The sequence below is a fragment of the Aulonocara sp. 'chitande type north' Nkhata Bay genome, linkage group LG20 (assembly GCF_057382095.1).
Source record: "Aulonocara sp. 'chitande type north' Nkhata Bay isolate Kocher_YH1m ecotype deep benthic linkage group LG20, A_spYH_male_GT1.1, whole genome shotgun sequence".
NCBI lineage: Eukaryota > Metazoa > Chordata > Actinopteri > Cichliformes > Cichlidae > Aulonocara > Aulonocara sp. 'chitande type north' Nkhata Bay.
This window is the reverse complement of record NC_141363.1, coordinates 27,323,751-27,343,909: the sequence shown is the minus strand read 5'-3', so window position 1 is coordinate 27,343,909 and position 20,159 is coordinate 27,323,751. Positions and strand designations below refer to the sequence as shown.

The 20,159-nt window shown below is 41.5% G+C and overlaps 1 protein-coding gene across 4 annotated transcripts in view; it reads right to left on the bottom strand.

Moving 5' to 3' along the window:
- The window catches only part of vps13d (vacuolar protein sorting 13 homolog D), a 72,562-nt gene extending 52,894 nt beyond the window's left edge, over window positions 1-19,668 (bottom strand). For 2 of the 4 annotated variants that reach the window (XM_086278725.1, XM_086278728.1), the window contains exons 1-19: window positions 19,017-19,668; window positions 17,895-18,096; window positions 17,405-17,482; window positions 14,468-14,658; window positions 13,989-14,069; window positions 13,323-13,439; window positions 10,470-10,574; window positions 9,821-9,991; window positions 8,497-8,597; window positions 7,154-7,322; window positions 6,637-6,738; window positions 6,238-6,427; window positions 5,898-6,080; window positions 5,127-5,257; window positions 4,964-5,018; window positions 3,052-3,231; window positions 2,737-2,867; window positions 2,460-2,592; window positions 63-2,354 (exon numbers count right to left, since the gene is read on the bottom strand). In XM_086278725.1, coding sequence (XP_086134851.1) covers window positions 63-2,354; window positions 2,460-2,592; window positions 2,737-2,867; window positions 3,052-3,231; window positions 4,964-5,018; window positions 5,127-5,257; window positions 5,898-6,080; window positions 6,238-6,427; window positions 6,637-6,738; window positions 7,154-7,322; window positions 8,497-8,597; window positions 9,821-9,991; window positions 10,470-10,574; window positions 13,323-13,439; window positions 13,989-14,069; window positions 14,468-14,658; window positions 17,405-17,482; window positions 17,895-17,991 — 4,507 coding nt within the window. In that variant the 5' untranslated portion in view covers window positions 17,992-18,096; window positions 19,017-19,668. The remainder of the gene's footprint in view (window positions 1-62; window positions 2,355-2,459; window positions 2,593-2,736; window positions 2,868-3,051; window positions 3,232-4,963; window positions 5,019-5,126; window positions 5,258-5,897; window positions 6,081-6,237; window positions 6,428-6,636; window positions 6,739-7,153; window positions 7,323-8,496; window positions 8,598-9,820; window positions 9,992-10,469; window positions 10,575-13,322; window positions 13,440-13,988; window positions 14,070-14,467; window positions 14,659-17,404; window positions 17,483-17,894; window positions 18,097-19,016) is intronic. The other 2 variants (XM_086278726.1, XM_086278727.1) reach the window with 2 other exon arrangements.
- Between the last annotated feature and the right edge of the window lie 491 nt (window positions 19,669-20,159).

Here is a 20,159-nt window from a genome sequence, read left to right as displayed (position 1 = left end):
TTACCATGGAGAGAATCTGCCATCCGAAATACAACTATCCTAGAAATTTTAAGCGTGCTCACCTTTTCCATCATTTAAGGATTCAAAGAAGTCATGACGTGTGAACTGTGGTCCATCCTGAGTGTTGCTCCTGTTGCGAGTTGGTGACACGCTGCCAGCATTAACCCCCTTGCCTAGCCTCTTCACAACTAAATTACTCATGTTGAGTGAATAGAGGCAAATGTCCTTCACCAACACCTGCAACCTTTCTTTTTCTGAGTCTTGCCCAGCAACAAAATTCTGGATTGTTATGCTTCCCAGGTGACCAACCAAGAGTTCTGGGTGACCAGGTTTACGGGGAATGGACACAACTGGTGATTCAATGCTAATGTTGAGGGTCAGTTTTACTAAGAATGTATCTAAAGTGGATTCAGGTTCCTCCATGGGAACGTCCTCTTCATCCTCAAACGGATAGGCCCAGCTCTGACTCAAAGATCGCATTTTCCGTGACGGCGTCTCAAAGAGTGACACCATCCCACTATACTCTGCTGTTTTGTTAGCTAAAACTGTTGACACTTTCGTGGCAGCTCTTTTCAACATGGAGCGGAAATTGTCTTCTACTTCATTGGCTGACAGACTGAGTTCCTTTAAGAACTTAGCTGAGTGGTTGTAGTGCAATGATGCCATTTGAAGTTTCAAAGAACACTCTCCTTGGGATTTCTCCATAAGACGGAAATTCAAAGCTTCTGCAGGAGAACGTTCTCCTGTATTGGGAAGGAATGTTAATCCATCAAGACTTGGGGAGCAGTCTTCAACACTACCGATGCTGACCACAAACTGGCTTCGGCCTCCCTCCTGGGTTAGGTCCACCAGCTGCATGCATCCAAGTGAACCATTAATGTCCAACCGGCTACCCATGGACACATTGACCTTGGTACCAGTAATGCTGGCAGTGGCAATCTTCAAACCCTTCTTCTCAGTACCTAAAACAGTGCTGGTAGACTCTGTACGGAGGAGAAGCAGGTTGAGGCGATGGATCTCCACAGTCAGTTCTTTGTTCTGGTCATAGGTGGACTGATATATCCCATCTTGTTCCTCACCACAGTCCTGTTCTGTATGTTGTTGTGCTTTATCGTGTTGCACTGGTGACGTCCAGGTGCCTTCTTCTTTGGGGAAAGACTTCTGTAGGAACTTGAGCAGTTCTACCATAGTCTCAGGGTTGAGAATGATATCCAGGTTATTAACCTGCATGCTTGTAACCTGAAGGGAGCTTTCCAAATTCATGGAGGGGCAGTCTGAGCTGACAAACTGGTACTCAAGCTTAATCAGGGCTTCTTGGTCTTTGAAAAAGGAACTGAAGGGGGAGAGTCCATCTGAGGGCAGGTGAGAAGACTGCTCAGTATAGCTTTGCTGATGTGGAGGAGAACTGCCATTAGCTGAAACAGGAGACGATGGCTGGCTTTCTTTTAGGCTGCCTGTGGGTATGTCAAAACTGAGATGCTTATGAGAAGCAACAAGGAGGTCAAAGTCTGAGCCGTAGGTTTGTAGGGTGTCCACCAGCAGAAGACCATGGACAGTTAGAGCAACTTCTGCATCATATGGTCGCTTGACAAAATGAGCATTTGTGCCAAACACTTTAAGAACAGATATGTACCGCCCATCACTCTCTACACCAAGCTGCATGTAGTTAATGTTGAATTCAGCTAACAGTAGACGGGATTCCACCAAGACTTCACGTGTATGCTGCTCCAATGTCATCACGCTCTGAGTAAGATTTTTGGCTGAACCCTGCAGATTCCATGAGCTCTCTTCTCTTTGAAATATCTTTTCATGGCGGAGGGTAAGAGGATCAGAAGGTCTGACAGTCTGACTCTTCTCTTGGCCTTTGTTTCCTTCATTTACAGCTGGACTGTTTAGTCTAGCCAGACAACTCCTGAGAGCAGTCATCTTCTCAAGGTTCATATGGATCTTGAGGTCTGGTAGGGTTCCTGACAGCACAGCACCGGGGAGCTGGGGGTCAGATGTGTAGCGCAGTCTCTGCTCAAGCTGCAAGAGCACATTGAATTTCTCCACCACGTGTGTAGGCCCTACCTCACTCTCCTGAAGATGCTTCCAGTTGTCTTTATAGCGACCAACCATTATCTGGAGGTCTTTAAAGGACAAGGAATATTTTTCATAAAGCTTTTGTCTGTAGGCCTGAGTACCTTCCAGAGACCTGAAGCTTGTAAACTCAGGGTATTTCACCTGTGCTTTCAAAGGCACATCGAGTTCAGGTGGGGGAGATTCTGGTGGGGTTGCAAGAGGAGTCTGGTACTCATCATCACTTATGTTTTCTCTTTCTGGCTGAGTAGCCACTGAGTTGGACTTATTGTCATCTTGAAAAACAATGGATACAATAGCAGGGGTAAGTCAGATATCACTCTTAACAGTGGGAAAAATAACAAAGACACTGAGGCATATTAGTGAAATGGCTAATTTACCTTGAGAGTTTGTCAGTAGAATCCTGCCTAAATCAACAACAACAAGCATTGGGTCTCCTGACTGGAAGTCATCAGGAAAAATCACCTGGGGTGCAGAGATGTCCAATTTCATTGTCCAGCGCTTACTGTTCTCCTACGAATCAGACATGAGTAAGATTTAATGGTGATTTAACTTTTTCATACCACCATGAGCAACATGAGGCAATTGTTGTTGTGATTTGACACTATAAACTGAATTGACTGAAAAATATAATTGAATTCAGAGTATGTTTCTTACAATGAACTCTCCCACAAGCAGCTGATCGATGGTTTGTCGGATTTCTGCCTTGGTCTGCATTTTCAGCTTGTTGTACTGCCTCCTTGCAGCTTCTGCCACTCTCAGCTCCAGTTCTGACTGATACCCAAAACCTGGGTTTGAAAGACATTTATTTAAACAGTAAACTGTTTTTAAACAGTCTCAATTCAGTCAACTCTGCTTGTAATTGCATATCACATGACCACTCACGCAGAACACATTTCTGGTCTCAGTGCTTGCAAAACATGCTACAGAGGAAAACCAGCAAGGTATAAAATCCACTTTAAATATACTTACCCGAGGTGTGAATTCTTCCCTTATAAAAGAATTCAATCACTTCTTTTATTGCTTGTGGGTTGTAGATTATGTTCAGTGGACTAGTGTTTACTTCCAGTCTTCTCTCAAACTTGCACCTCACAGGGTTACGCTCGTAAATCATCTCAAACACTGGGCATGAAACGCATTCCACATTGCATCCTGACAGAAACATAACAAACAAAGTGTTCTCAAGTGCGTTATGTTAAAAAAGGAAATAGTCACTCAAATCTGGTAGTATGCAATAAAAGCACAATTCCATTACACAGCAGTGGGTGATAAGTTTCATCACAGCAGGTGTCTTTCTGAAAGTGCTGCAACTAAGTTTAAGAATACAATTCCTCTACTGTTATTTTCTTCACTGCCATGAGCCAACACAGAACAGAACAGCAACCTGAACTCTGCTCTCACATGTAGGCTGATTATCTCAGCTTTACATCTTCACTGCATATGACTCTGGATACTGTGTAAAGGAGAACAACCCTAGGTTTCTCTCTGCACGGTTGCCATGCTCACAAAAAAATAAGAGCTCTGTTGAACCAATCAATCCTTTAAATCTTAACTAGCAACCTTAAATAGCAACAGCTTTATGAATTTATCCACAAACAAAATTTTGCTCTTTGGAGAAGAAGTTACTCATAACCATCTCACAGACGACATTCAATTCAGTTCAATTTTATTTATATGGCACCAAATCAAATCAAAACAACAGCCGCCTTGAGGTGCTTAATACTGTAATTTAAAGAGATTAGTTAAATTAATACAACCAAATGCTTTGGTTACAGTGAGAAGGAAAATCTCCCTTTTAACAGGAAGAAACCTCCAGAACCAGCCTCGGGGAGGGGCAGCCATCTGCCATGATCGGTTGGGGCAATGAATGACAGGACAAAGACACACTCTGGAAGAGAGCCAGAGATTAATAATAATTAATGCAGAGTGGTGTATAAACACAGTGAGTGAAAAAGGTGAATGAAGAAGAAACACTCAATGCATTGTGGGAATCCCTCAGCATTTCCCTCGGGATAAATATCATCAATCAATCCATCATCCTAGACCTATTGCAGTGTAACTAAGAGGGGGTTCAGGGTCACTTGATCCAGTTCTAACTATACACTTTATCAAAGTAGAAGACATATATGATTCAAACCACTATAGCACAGTTCCTGTAATACCTACAGTATGCTCTAATAAGCACAACGATGAATCCACACCCAGAGACCACATTCTGTACTGAAACCTGACTGAAACTCAAATAAACCTTTCCTCTGCAGATGATCGGGAAGGTTGGAGATTGGAATGTAATTAGCTAAGAGAGAAGGGTCAAGTGATGGGTTTTTTAGTAACAGTTTAAATACTGCCAGCTTGAAGATCTTTGGTACATTTGGTACACAGCGGATTAATCGAAATAGGTTGATCATATTTAAGATTGAAACATTAATTAATAGTAGGACTTCTAGGAAGAAGACTGCAAAAGACTGACGAAGTTCATGAAGTCATTACTAGTTAAGGTTAAAGGAATGCTTGGCACAACAGAGCTTTGACCTTTTGTCAACCTGGCTACAGTGCTGAAGAGGAACCTAGGGTTGCTTTTATTTTCTTCAATTAGTGATGAAAAGTAAGACGTTCTACCTTTACAAAGGGCTTTTTTAATAAAAGCAGCAAACTATTTTTCCGGACTAAATTATGAGATGGTCTAAATTAATCCACTGGCAGGACACAAATATCGACACACTGAATTTAAAAACTTCCCCCAACCATTTGTGCACAATTTAATACTCACCCACATACAGCATGGCCACAAGCTCAGCGAACCAATTATTTTATTCCGTTTCCATAAAACTTTACTTCATAACTGTAATTGGTCATTAACATTAACACAAAACAAAAATCTTACCAGAAGTAGTGCTGGACTGGCTCGATGACTGGTTAGCTACAACAACAACGTTCCCCTATAACATGTAACAGCAAAATATAATTAACTGTGTGTTTGAGGAACTGCAATCCACTTTTTCAATATTTTTATGTGATGAACTCCCTGCTCTGCCATCACTGCTTACCGTTTTGGGCGACACCAGGACAGGAAAGATGGTGCCCTGAGTGGTCAAGTCTCGAAGGAACAAACTTCCCAGCTTTACAGACAATAAGGAGGACTCTGAGCGAGGGAGAGACTCCACCATCACTTTCACCCCTGTGGAAACAGTTACAGTCATTTGGATTTTAACAGACGTGCACAGGTTTTGAGTTTATTACATTTTCCCATCAGTCTATGGGAAAAACAGCTGTAGGTAGATTAAACTACAGCTAGATTGTGAACATCAGTCACTTGTTGGAACAAAGACTTTGATGGCATCAGTCATGTGACTCTTAACTGGCTGGTTTCTTATGTCTCTAACAGGTCCTTATCTGTAAGGCTAGGACATTAATGTTTTACGTGAGATCATCCATCTCAACTAAAATATTTTAGGGGGACTTGAATTTGTTCACCCAGGGTACCCCCCTCTCTTGATATTCAATGCAGACTGTATTCAACTATGTTTCCATCCTGCATCCTGCAGGTGAATGAAGCCACAAAACAAGTGAACAAACATGTTACAGTTTATCAGAGCTGCTGGGTCCATTTAGGGTTGATTAACTGCCCGAGTGGAAGAAGTTGAAAAATTACCATCATTGAGAGAGTATTAATGGTTCTCTAATAAATCTAACCAAAGCACGGCCTCCTCAATCCAACTCTTCCACACACAGCAGATTAGACGTGCAAATACTCTGGTTTTTCACTTGAGATGCTTGAGTTTAGACATTTAAAAGACACAATTCCTGCTTTGATATACCAGAGAATTCCAGCTGTATGACTCCACTCTCATGTAGCGTGTCTCCGCACTTGTCCTGGTGGAAGAGGGTGACTCCACCTTTCTCCAGTAAGAACTCCAACCGGCCAAACAGATGATCTCGCCTGGTGAAAGTGTTCAAAGTGTGAGAGTCCTCCAAGGGGTCGAACAAGTCTTCTGTTTCTGCTGGAAAAATATTAAACGTTTACATTATTTTAAACAGAAGATTGTTTCACAAGACATGTGTGCACTACCACAACTAGAGTTTACAAACAGATGAAAAATAGATGTAAAACTGTTCGCAGCTGGCATTTGTCAAAGGTACCACGATCGCCTAGCTCACCAAGAATATTCCAAGAGGATGGACTTTGCAGGAGTTCTTGTGGCCTATCTGGATCCTGGGACTCTCCATACCAGCCCCCCCAGCCTGGGAACCACGATTGTAGGTACTGGATCATTCCTGAACTCCCGCTCTTTGGAACAGATGTTGTAGATGAACACGTCTGGGGCTCACTGCTGGGCTCACGTGCATTCTGACAGAGGTGACACGGAAATAAGATGACTGGAACGTTCACAATGATCAATGACCGTCTGAGGAGTGATGGCTGCATTTCTTGTAGGCTGACTAGTTTAAGGGTGGGGGTGATTAATGACAACACAATATCTGAAAGGCATTTACGTAAGGCTGGGAAATGACACAATAATGTGTTTTTTGTTTAAAATGAATAAAACCTGAGAATACCTCTGCGATTACTTCCTGCTTTCGAAACCACTCATGGACAACTTCTCTGAGAAGCTGCAGCTCTTCAAAAGTCTGCTCCTCCTCAACCCGCTCCAGCTCACTCTAGATGAAAAAGTCCAGGGAAATGTTCTCAGAAGAATATAATCTTGAAAGATCAGTACAGTACAAATTAACTGCCTTCCTATCCATGCACTTGGACAGACAACAAGAGTGAATCTAAGAAGATAATGAGGTTAATGTGTTTTAGCTGGAAACAAATCCAACAATTTCACACACTTTTCATGCCATCACTGTTCAGCTAAGCAGGATTGTATACAAAAATATCTTTCTTATCTATAGAAAATGGTACAGATGTGGGCAACAGGAGTATCTGTTAAGGGATCTAGCCATCATTCAAAAATACTCAACACTGTGTACTTTTGGCAGTTTTTATTAGTAATAGATTTTTTCTTTTCATATTAGCAACATGTTATACTGAATGCTTATTATTCATCTCGTCTTTCTCTTACTGAAGTACCTCTTCCTGAGGACTCAGTGGAACTCCTTTGAGTCTTCTGAAGTAGAGGCTGGTGTAGGTTAGGGAGTCCCGGGCGCGCTGCAGGGCAAAGTCCCAACTGCCTCGCCGCCGTTGCTCGTTTATGTCACTCAGGTTGGCTTGGATGGCAAACATCCACCACTGTCGGCAGCTGCATGATTTCAAAGGTTTATTAAACAACAACCCGAGTATTAAAATACAGTACAGCATGTTATCAAGTCTACTGGTAAAGGAAAAAACAGACATTATTTTGACCCGTAGCAGAGCGGGGAGAATGTGACTGAACACTTGGGTTACTGACTGTTCTGAGCAGCGGGGTTACGGTAGCTGAACTCAGGAGAGACTTTAGAGTGTGGAAAACTAATCCGAGGAAATAAAGAGGAAATTCCATGGCCAAATGGTAAATGGCCTGCATTTGTATAGTGCTTTTCTAGTCCCTGAGGACCCCAAAGCGCTTCACACTACATTCAGTCATTCACACACACATTCACACACTGGCGATGGCAAGCTACATTGTAGCCACAGCTGCCCTGGGGCGCACTGACAGAGGCGAGGCTGCCGGACACTGGCGCCACCGGGCCCTCTGACCACCACCAGTAGGCAAACATGGGGTTAGTATCTTGCCCAAGGATATTTGGCATGCAGCCAGGAGGCAGCCTGGGATCGAACCACCGACCTTCTGATTAGTGGCTGACCTGCTCTGCCACCTGAGCTACAGCCACCCAAATAGTTTCAGGTCTGAGCAGCAGAGCTGAGGAGAGGCAGCTGCAGACTGAGGCGGAGCAGAGTGGATGCTGGATCAGAGGCTGGAAGTTTGGTGATCAGTGTTTGTGTGTCTGCATGTAGCTACGGGCCAGGCAGATACACAGTAAACCACAGGTGGAGAAAAGAACTTGTAGGCATTCGTGTGCTGTGGGGGCAAATTTGATTTGAGTGTACACCTTCAAGATATACCTTCAAATCAAGCTATCAAGAATCACATCTATGTTTTATCATCGAACAAAGTGTCCTTCACCAAAGAAGCAAAACATGAAAGAAAGGGACAACGTGACCAGCATAGGGATAAAGTAATCCGATTACAAAGGTTCATGTTTTTGTCATAAAAAACTAATTTCACCTCCTGATTTCCTATTCGCAAATATCAACTTTTTAAGAGAAAGTAATAGTTTATAACTCAAAAGCTAAAATGTCTTTGGTTACAGTCGCTAGTGTTATGGAGTTCAATCAAGAGAGGTAAGAAAACGGAATTCAGTTGACTGCAGTCTGCAATCTACTGACATCCAGCAGTGAGATCTTCCACACTGTACCTTTAAGTGTGAACTTACTTTCCTGAAATAGGTACTTTTGGTCTCCACTTTCTGTAAAACATCTCCCTTTCCCTGCGATCCAGCTCTTTAAGGAAGGCCATGATCTGCTGGTACTGCACCTAAGAGGCAAGACACACAGACAACAAACATCATCCAAAATTCTAGCCTTGGTCTGTGAAAGCTCTAGATTAGGTTCAGTTCCTAAGGATACAAGGAATGCTTCAATGGAAAATCCATACATCCATTTTCTACTGGTGATCAGGGGTCAGATTGTGGGGCAAGTAGCCTGAGCAGAGAAGCCCAGACTTCCCTCACCTAGTCCACCTCTTCCAGCTCATCCAGTGGGACACTGAGACGTACCCAAGCCAGCCAAGAAATGCATTCTCTCCAGTGAGTCCTGGGTCTGCCCTGGGGCCTCCTCCCTGTAGGACACCTAGGAGCCGTCTAGTAGGTATCCTAGTCAGACCCCCCCTGAACTACCTCAACTGGCTCATTTCGAGGTGAAGGAGCAGCGGCTCTTGTCTAAGGAAGAACCCAGCTACCCAGAAACTCATTTCTGCCGCTTGTATCCATGATCTCATTGGTCACTACTCATAGCTTGGCGCCACAGGTGAGGAATGCAGATTGACCAGTAGCTCAGCTCTTTTATGCTCAGCTGTTTCCTCACCAGAACAGATCTGTACAGCCCCAATCCATCTGTCAATCTCACGCTTTGCTCTCTCTTCACTAGCGAACAAGACCCCGATACCTCCTTCACCTGGGGTTCTAACTTTTCCTTGATCCTTTTCCAGCTGAGAGCCATGGTTTCAGACTTAAGAGGTGCTGATTCTCATTTCCACCACTTCAAGCTCAGCCTCAAATCACTCCGCTAAAAGCTGGAGGTCACTACCTGGCCATGCCTAGATTTTCTGTATATAAAAACTATGAAAAATCAGTGACAAAGGGTAGCTCTAGATGATCCCCTTAGTTCGAGCACATCCTCTGGTCCCTCTTCTGAAACAGGGGAACCACCTACCCAGTATGCCAATCCAGAGGTATCGCTCAAGACAACGTTGCAGAAACGTGTCAGCCAGGACAGCCCTACAACATCCAGAGCCTTCAGGAACTTTTAGGGCAAATCTTATCCATCCCAGGAGCCCACTGTACAGTTGTTTACCTACATCAGTTATCTCAGCCCCAGTTATGGGCAGACACTGCTTCAATCATACATCCCCACAGCATGACTGTGGGATTATGGAGATCCTCAAATTATTCCTTGGGGATATGAAACCCTCACATATATAATTTTACGAAAACAGTTGTCACTGTTTAAAAAAAGAGGGCATTAGGTTTTCATACAGACCTGTGAAAGGCGTAAAGACATAGACTCCAGCTGAACCTGGCCTTCGATTCGTGGGGTGTGTCGGGACCTCAAAGGCTCCTTGGAGGTGTTTCTTCGGAGCAGCACAGAGGCACACACCGGCTCAAAGATGTACTGATGCTCACGGCTTTGCATACACTGGCTCATAGCATCCTGTTAGTTAGAAAAACAATTAGCCTACTCATATGGGGTATCTCTTTTGAGAAAATTTTACTTTTGATCTATCTTTGTATAATCACAGATCAGAATCCAAGAGGATTTCTAACTGGTGGACTATAAAAAGAGGGGTGGCAAAGTAAAAGAAAATCATGAACCCTTGATCCTCACAGTATAACAATCAGGTGGACCTGTGATGCTGTGGGCATCATCTGGGTCCCTAGAGGACTATGGTCATCAGAATAAACGTCTTTTGAATGTGTTGTAATGCTATGGAAATTATAGTTATTTGATACAACCCAAACACGTTTCATCATCATCAAAACAGCAAAAGAGTGAATGTATTTTGGAAGATTGTTGTTCATTCTATCAGCGTTTTAGTGAACTGAATTTTAAAGACAAGCCATCCAGGTGGTCTTCAGAACTGAGCTGTAATACTCCAGTGATTTGCCACCAAGTTCACCTTATGACTGACCTGGATCTGGTTAATGGGCAGCTTTCCCAGCATTTCACACTCAGTGTCCCAGTAGACACTGAAGTCTTCGATCTCCAACTGCTTTTGTCTGAAGAGCTTCTGGACCTGCAAAAGAAAACCACCACTAACCTCAAATCCAAAGACCAAACCAAGTCCTTAATCAATAAAAGGAGCAGTTTACCCTCTAACCTCTTTTGTAAATGTGATGCACATCTGATATTAACTGACTGATTGACTGATGTCATTTTAGGGCATGTCTCAGGGTTAGCTGACAGATTAACAGACTGATGGCTCTTAATGGAAGTGTTTGATAATGCTTCTAATTTTCCACAGAAAAAAATGAATAGGCACACAGAATCTCTTTTTGTGATACTCTGCTGCTCATCAGTAATACTTAATACTTAAATAGTTAACAGTATTTAGTGCTTTCAAGGGAAATTTTGCATTAATGTAACACAGCATTAAGGAGGATGACTTGTGATTAGGCATCTGCACGTCTAGTTGACTAGCCGACTAATTGTCAGTGTTGTCACTGGTCGGTAACTAGGGGTGGGGGAAAAAATTGATACTGTGTAGTATCATGATATTTTGTTTGCTAATAATGTATCGATACAGGGACAGCAGAAATCGATATTTTGTTACACAAAAGGTTCTTGTGCTCTGACTTCAGAGCATGTTGATCCTTTTTCTGAGCAAGAATCCTGACATTCCTTCACTGTCCAAATGTGTTTAACTTATTTTTGGCAGCAATAAACATGACTGTTTACTTATTTTAATTTAAGACATGTTTTATTTTAATTACGTTTAAAACTTTTTTATTTAATGTAAAATTATATTTTGTTTTAATTTACTTTCAAATTCTTCAGTTGCTGAATGGGCTGCATAGTTTTCATAAATTGCATAGTTCAGAATAGCTATAATTGTACCAGATGGTTGCATTCAGTTAAGTTGGACTAGACTGTAATACAAACCGTTCAGTTTGTCAACAATAAAACTGACTGAAATGAGAGAAAGACTGAGTGCGAGACTTTGATATCAGATAAAATGAATATTGATAAAGTTTACCTTTATGTACAGAATCTGAATATCGCAAAATATTTTTAAAAAATTGCAATAATATCGTATCGTGCGTTAAGTATTGTGATAATATCGTATCGTGGGATGTATGGTGATTCCCACCTCTATCGGTAACAGACATAATAGTCTTTTAATCTAATAGTTCAAATTTGAATTGATGCCCAATGCCGGTAAGTTATTGTCCTAAATATTAGGCAGACATCTGCCACGAGATGGCACACTGTTGTTGAAAAATGGCGTAAATCTGTTAATCTAGGCCTGTTGTTTTTGCTAACCCTATCAGACTGAGATCACGGATATACCCGGAAATTAACTTTCTCCAAAAGGTGGGTTAGGAGTTCAATCATTCAGCAGGGTTTCAGAGTAGAGCCACTACTCATCCTGGATCGAAATGAGACACCTAAGGCCGTCACCTCCCGGGTAAGGTGCTTCGGCCAGGTATGGCCTACCGGAAGGAGGTCCAGGGGTAGACCCAGGACAAGATGGAGAGATTACATCTATCAGCCGGCCTGCGAATAGCTCGACGTTTCCCTGGATAAGCTAGAGGAGTTGGCGAGAGAGATGTCTGGGCTTTCCTGCTGCCATGCGGCCCGACTTCAGATAAGCGGAAGAAAATAGTTGGATGATTTATTGATTTATTATTTTAGATTTTAACCTACATTGAAGTGGTTGTCATGAATTTTCAAACCGCATGAATCATAATGCACGGCATAATGCTCCACTCTTTTCAGTTGCAATTTAATTGATCACATTTTAGTAATACCAAGTGATATCTTTTATAGTAACATGTTGGTTTATTTTAATTGTTTTTCGTCTGCTACTTAACGGTGCAAAACCTCATGTCGTGCATTATCAACATTACGCTGTGTGTAATGTTGCCACCAACATGATTTATTATTAAGAATGTCCTTAATAGTTTAAAATGCCTTTGTTATTAGTTTTTGACATTTTCCATTAAACGGTTCTCAGATGTAACTGAGTATATATAATAATGCAGTAATATCTTAGTGTTTCTTAGTTTCAGACTAGTCACCAGGAACATCCCTGTGTAATGACTGCCCATTTCATGAAAGAGGCTGAGAATGATCAGAACAAGAATAGATGACATATTAATCCACATCAGTTAAACTTTCTAATACAAATATATATGTTTACACTATAAGCTAAAGACCCTACAATAATACAGAGAAAACCCCAACTATGGGGTGATAACCTTCTATGAAAAAGCACTTGGTGACAGTGGGAAGGAGAAACTTCCTTTTATCAGGAAGAAACCTCCACCAGAACCAGGCTCAGACAAAGGCAGCCATCTGTCATGACTGGTTGGGGTGAGTTGGTTATGGTGCTGTAGGAAGATGAGAAGAACGTCTTATGGTAATGTTTTTTTGTTGTTCTTGTTTTCAGACAAACACAGGTAATTTCCTTCTTGTCTTTTCAATTTCCTTAGTTCTCATTCATTGCTACAGCTGCTGTTTGTAACCGCAAAATGTCATGATGGCTGCCAGTCCAAACTGAGAGTAGCAATAGTATGAGATGCAATAAGTTTACAGGTCTGGGCTAAGCTATAAAGTGAAAATGTCAATACATAAATCAGTATGCAATGGAAGAACTTGTTTACAATGATGCACACAGTGTTTTTGAACTGCTTTGATCAGAAAATCTTTATGTAGCAATAACTAGTCTTACAAGAAGAACAGAAAACAAATGGACTACTGTATCATCTGTTCTCATGAATATAACAAATGATTGGATTTTATGAAATCAACTAACACTTACCAATTCCCTGGAAGGGTTCTGAGCACATATATTTTTGATGCAAACACCAAAGGAAAAGTGCTTCTCTGGGTTGGAAAAGTCATCCTCAAATCGTAGATGCACATTTTGGATCTTCAGCTAGACATATAAAAAAAACATCATTTAGTCACAGTTCAATCTGTAACTCAAGGTCAGACAATGAGAACTACCTTAGTACCAAAGAGTTAAGATAACTTTTTAATGAAGCAAACCAGCTGTGTCGTTGTTCATAAATGAAGAAATTCAAAGTCTGCAGTAAATGTGACCCTGAGAGAATTGTGCCTGATGTGTGTATTCTGTGTAGTTTGTAACCCATTCATTCACATGTCAGGTGTTCTCAACAGGCCAAAATGACCCTCTGGTCACCGCCTGCTCCTTGTTCAAAAAAGATCACAAGCTGACTGCACACGCATGCACGTTTCTATTTTCAGAGACTTTTCAGGAAGATTTCTTTTAAAAGCTGCTTCATGGAAGAGAGGAGGTTATTTATTTATTTTTAACTGCTGAAGACAAAACCACCGCTGAGATCTACTGTGAGGGCAAAACATAAAATGGACCAAATTCTGTTTATCCGTTGGGCTGTTTGTAATAATTATTTATATTATTATTTGTTTTTGATATAATCTCAACTGGTATCTCATGTCTTACCTCAATATTTTCCACAATTCTGGTGACTAATGAGGCAGTCACAGAGTACCAGTACGACTCTCCTGTCTGTTCACACTCATTCTGAAAGAGCCAAAGACATACGAAAAATACATTAAAGATAACTGTGCTTAGTAGAAAAGCCAGACATCATAAAATCACTGTATGAGATAAAAGCGATTCCTGTGACTTCTGGATGGACAGACGAACAGACAACTTGTCATGTCATGAGCTCGTCTGGATATAAGACAGAAAAATTTTTTATCACAATCAAAAATAATAGTTAGGTGAGATAACCTTAAATTGTTTAGGCGAGAACTGATGCAGTGGCCTGCATCTACAATTTACAACGGTGTTTTCACTGTGTGGCAAAGTTCATTAGTAACCAGACAATTAAATGGCAAGACAAACTTATTGTTACATTGTTATTTTTTATTTCCACCATTTCTGGGAAAAAAACAAAACACTTTTGATCTACTTACTTTGAATTTGTCCTCGAGAGCTTTGAGGAGGCGTTTTTTGCGTTCTCTCTCCTCGTCTATGTCCCTCTCCCTATCATACTCCTGCAACTGGGCAGGGCCAACAATCAGGTTGAGCTGGGACATGGAGATGACCCATGGGTCACTGTGAGGCCGGTAGAAAGGGATCTGGAGAGTGATCTTTCCAATGAAGCCTAGTAAAAGAAACAGAACAAGTACTTTTTAAATTCATGTCTGTTAATCATGCATTGCAAGGCTTGAAATGGCTTTTAAACTCCCTACTGAGTAATCACTCAGTAACACAAAAAGAACCTGACACATAAGGCACTGCAGTGCTGTGGAAGTTTATTTTGTTGCACTTTGTTCACCACAGCTTTTCCCACTATTTGAGAAGGTCCAACGGAAAGCCATGATTGGACGATGGAGACCAGCAATGCTGGTTAGCCTCCCCTGACACCACCGCTGAACCCACTGCTCCAACCATCCCCAGCTGAGCCAGAAACCACAACCCACCAAAGACTCCTTACAGCATTTGTGCTTATTCCACTTGACTGCAGCAACACCTTTCAAAAACAGTTGCAACAAAAATTATTCACACTGTGTTGTACAACCTCTTCTTTTACCAAAATGCTGTAATGCTTTGAAACTGAAGAGAGTAATTGCTGCAGTTTTGAATCCAAAAGGTATCCTTTGTCATATTTTTTGCCGCCACCCTTTAAAGCCTGAATCATGAAATAACTGCAAACTGGAAAAATAGAGACTTAGCGGGGCTGCATTTTGATGCTATGTCATCTTAAATCGGTCATGTGATTTGGATTTAAGATAAGATAAAATAAGATAAGATAAGATAACCTTTATTAGTCCCACACGTGGGAAATTTGTTTTGTCACAGCAGGAAGTGGACAGTGCAAAAGTTATGAGGCAAAAATTAGAATACAATAAGAATAAATACAGTACACAACTGTACAGAATAGAATAAAATAAAATACTATATACAGTAGAATAAAATAAAATAAATATACAATAAGATAAAAATAGAATACAAATACAAATACTATATACAACTGAGTAAAAATACAACGATGACAGAAAGGATTATTGCACTTAGTATTATTGCATATGTATGGATGTGTGTGCTTGATCAGTTAAAGTCTTTATTATGGAGTCTGACAGCAGTGGGGAGGAAAGACCTGCGAAATCTCTCCGTCCCACACCGTGGGTGCCGCAGTCTCCCACTGAAGGAGCTGCTCAGTGCTGTCACAGTCTGCTGCATGGGGTGGGAGATGTTGTCCAACAGGGATGACAGCTTAGCCGCCGTTCTCCTGTCACTCACCACCTCCACTGGGTCCAGAGGGCATCCTAGAACAGAGCTGGCCCTTCGGATCACCCTGTTCAGTCTCTTCCTGTCCCCAGCAGAGATGCTGCCGCCCCAGCAGACCACACCATAAAAGATAGCAGAAGCCACAACAGAGCCACAACAATTTGTTGGCGTGTCTGTCGTCCCCAGAGGGTTAAAGGAAGCTTCGCAAGTTACTAAGCATCAAGTCTATTCGAACCAGCGTCTACCATCTGCTGAGGCATTGGTGGAGCAGCTGAATAACACCTTGAAGTTCATGCTTTGTAAGTTCATTCACAGGGATGAACGCAATTAGAATCCTGGTTAGACTCTCCCTTTGAGTTACTGTTCGCTCAGAGTGTTGGATCTGGTTAAAAAAAACTGGGAGAAAAGTCCAAGCCCAGCTAAGAACGAAATTCAATACATTCTGGACCTGAGAGCTGAACTTCACACATTGGTGAGGTTATCTCACGAAAATCCGCTCCAGGCTCAGGAATGTCAGCGCAGACAATTTTCACTCATTGCTCCCTTCATTCAGCTCAAAGTTACTCGCCAAGTGACAATGGCCCTTTGTTGTCATACAGCCAGTAGGGGATGTTCACTATGCAACGGTACGGTTGGATAGTGGGGGTGCCACACAAATATATCACCTCAACCTCCTGAAAGAATGGAGAGAGGCTAAATCACCTCTCTGGTGAGCCTGGTTAAAGAGATCGGTTGGGACTGGAAGTGCCTAATTCACCCATTCCATCCTTGCCTCATTGTGACAAGCGTATCACACAGGCCCAGACAGCAGATGTTGCTGCTGGACTGGGCTAGATGGCTTCCCGGCCGGTCAGAAGGTATGTAGCAGGGTACGGTCGGCATAACACCCCACTGTTAGAAAGGCAATGATAGAGAAAAACTTGTTTGACCTAACAGAGAAAGTCCTATCAGACAAATAGGAAAAAAAAAATTTAATGCAGAGCCAAAGATATCCACTACAGCCTTAAGCATGTTAGGTAAGAATTTATGGTAAACAGTATCAATGACTGATACTGTAGAAAAAAAATCCAGAGCAGTTCCCTGCATCGAAAGCTATCAAAAGATAACTATAGACCTCCAAAAGTCGAGTACTGCTTTTGAAAATCCCACTGAAAAGGGTGAAAAACCTGCCATTTGCATAATAAAGATCTGAACTGACTTTCCAACTTTTTAAAAATAATTTCCTAACAAAGGGCAAATTCAAAATATGGCAACAATTGCCAATAGAGCATGGCATCAGGATTACGTTTCTTTAGTTCTATATGACACTACTTGGATTACAAACACAACACAAAAGGCTTCTGGTACCAAATAAATGTGGAAGGAAATATTGATACAGAGATATATTATATCCACTGCCTCTTTTGATACACTGATGCCCAAAATCAATTGTTTTATGAAAACATGTAGGCACTCTGAAAATATTCTGTAGCCAGTCTGACAAACTACTTGGTTGACTGCTGGTGATTTCACTTAGCAAATAAGTGACTAGTAGTTCTGTGTATTCATACAGATACAGATCTGTTTAAACAAAGTAGTTGTCTCTACACTATGTGCAGATATCAGTGAATGTGTTTCACCTGCTTTGACTTCGAATGGTAAGTCAAACTCTCGAAGGGCATCCTTCCTCAGAGGGAGGTTCTCTAACTCCACCGCACCTGAGGAATAACAACAAACAGATAAACACCATGTTTACTAGGGCTGCTGCACACTCCTTTAAAAGTGTCTGAATTCAGATTGACCTTGACAGTTTTTACACTGTCTTTAAATGATTTTCCAAGCACACTCCCTTTGACCACACACAGTTAACATTGAGCTGCAGATCATTAAAACAGCAGCAGATCAAACCACTATTAGTCCACCGGCATAGCAGAGGTGTGCCAATCTTCATCCCCCTGAAATAAATTTTACTTAGAACTAATATTCATAAACTGGTTAAAGTGGAGTGGCAGCCATCTAGTACAACAGACTAGGGTGAGAGGAAAATGGACAAAGACAACAAGAAGAAACACAAGCAAATATGAAAGAAGTGAAGTTACTCGCCTGTACAATTTCAGCATGTGTAATTACCTTTCAGAAGAGCAATGGAAAGTTGATCTGTATTTAGGTTGCTAACATATTTTCCTAGGTATGTGTTCAGCACCCAGGCAACAAGGCCCTCCAACATCCTGATGGCTCGGGGGTGATGAGAGCCACCCGCGGTGGGAGAAAATTGTGATGATGAAAGATTGACCCTCTTGATTGCAGGTCTTACGAGGGAGCCGTTAAATGTCTAATAAACATAGCAAACAAATTTCTTTTAACCATTTGCATAATGTTCCTACAAAATTCTAGTAAATTGCTACAAGTCAGATACAGATAGATGACAGCTTAAAGAAATCAAGCTGTAGTGGTTCAGAGATAGCACTTGTACTCTAAAATGAAACATTTTGTCTTAATGGGACTGGTTTCGTGTGGGATTTCAACTACTTGGTCAATAGGGCACACACTGAATTGTACGAGAATGAAAATTGTGTGATTCATATGCTATAACCTTCACAATCATCATACCACTACTATGGGAGATTTTTGCCTGAGGGGTCAGAAAATGCTCTCCAACACCACCATTAAAACATTAAAGTATGGTGTCTGTTGGAGCAATTATGTTTAGCCCTCCTGTAAGATCCAAGGACTGAAGCTACTCTATCAGCATGTGGTGGCTGAACACTTTACTAACACAGGTTTTCCATGAAATGCCCTTTAACGTGTCACTTGTGCAGTGCCCCACTAAGAGACCCGAAATTCGTTTCGTAATCACACATATTTATTTATAAGCAACTGCGGTGCGGTTTTGGGGGTGTAGGCTTGCTGTTCTTTAGCCAAATGTAGCAGCCAGGCTGTGATAACCTTCTCTGCAAACTGGTATCCTCACAAATCAGCGGTTTTGCAGCTGGTTTCATCACCGAAATACTCACGGCAGGCACCAGGCTAAAGCTATCCAATCACGTGTCGTCAGAAACGGCTACTATTAATGAAGCAACGACATAGTCATATATATGGGATTAGCGGCAATGTTTTGATTTATCCAGTGTTAGCACAGAAGGACTAACTGGAAATTCCTCAACTGGAAAGTCAGCAGTTAGCTATCATATGCGTGTTACAACAAACATCGGTCAAATGTTACTCTCACGGACAGCAGTGCCACTGACTCACCGCCAAAGACGACAGCTGCCTTATCGATCCATCCTTGAGTTCTTGTCAGTACCAGCCTATTGCCACTATCAGTGGGTGGCCATGTCATGTCAGAGCACTCAGGACAGGACTTTAGAAACATTTAGCGGGACAGCAACAGCAACCCAAGGTAGTCAAATATGTTCCGGCATTAAGGAAGGGGCACTAGCTAAATAAGGGAAAAAGTGAAACTGAAAGCGGACTTATTGACAAGCGTTATTCGTCAAAAGAGAGCACCCAAGTCGAGATGGCTGTAGTGACGGGTGATAGCAAGGTAGCCAGTATGCTAAATGCTAAATCTAGCATGTTACAGAGCTCACAACCCGCTAATCTAATAAGCAACTGATGGCAACACTGCTGAGCTTCTCAAAATAAAAAAAAACAACAACCTGTAACTGTCGTATTTCAATGCGTTAGAGTTATGTGTCGCTACATTGTAAATAACACACTTCCGAATAATGTCGAACTTCACGTATACTTCCTGTCACATGACAAAAACAATTCTTCTCGTGTGGCGTTGATGAACCACGGGGAAAATGAATGATACTAATATCTCGTCGCAAAACTAATTTCGATAAACAAGTATTTGTTAATGATGTACAGCCAAAAAACTAATCTTCGTACAGCACACTTGTTCCCGTATTTCGTTGATATTAGCTGTCATTTAAAGTGTTGGCGTATAAAAAATGTAAATCCCGTGTGCTGTCATTAACAAAGGAAAGAGACCATAAACACAACACGAGCACTTCCGGTACTAGGTAAGTTGGCAATACTGGAGTAATACCTGAACTTCCGGTTCATATCGTAAGAAAGAAATATGCTTTATGCAACAGTCTGTGTAATCCCGTGTGCAGGAATATAAAAACATAGTTAAACACAAGCATCCGCACATGACGACGTGTTTTCACATACGAAATCGTTTCTACCTCATAACTTCCGTTTATATCTTTCAAAGTAAAAGTCCTCCTGAAGGCAATAAAACAACTTGTACATTAATAATTACACGGAATCAGATAGTACTGATAAAGCACGTGTGAAGAAAAAATAAAACACAAACAAAAAAATAAATAAAGTACACAAACTGATTCATGGAGGGGTTCTGAAGCCTGTACAAGTGATTCTTGT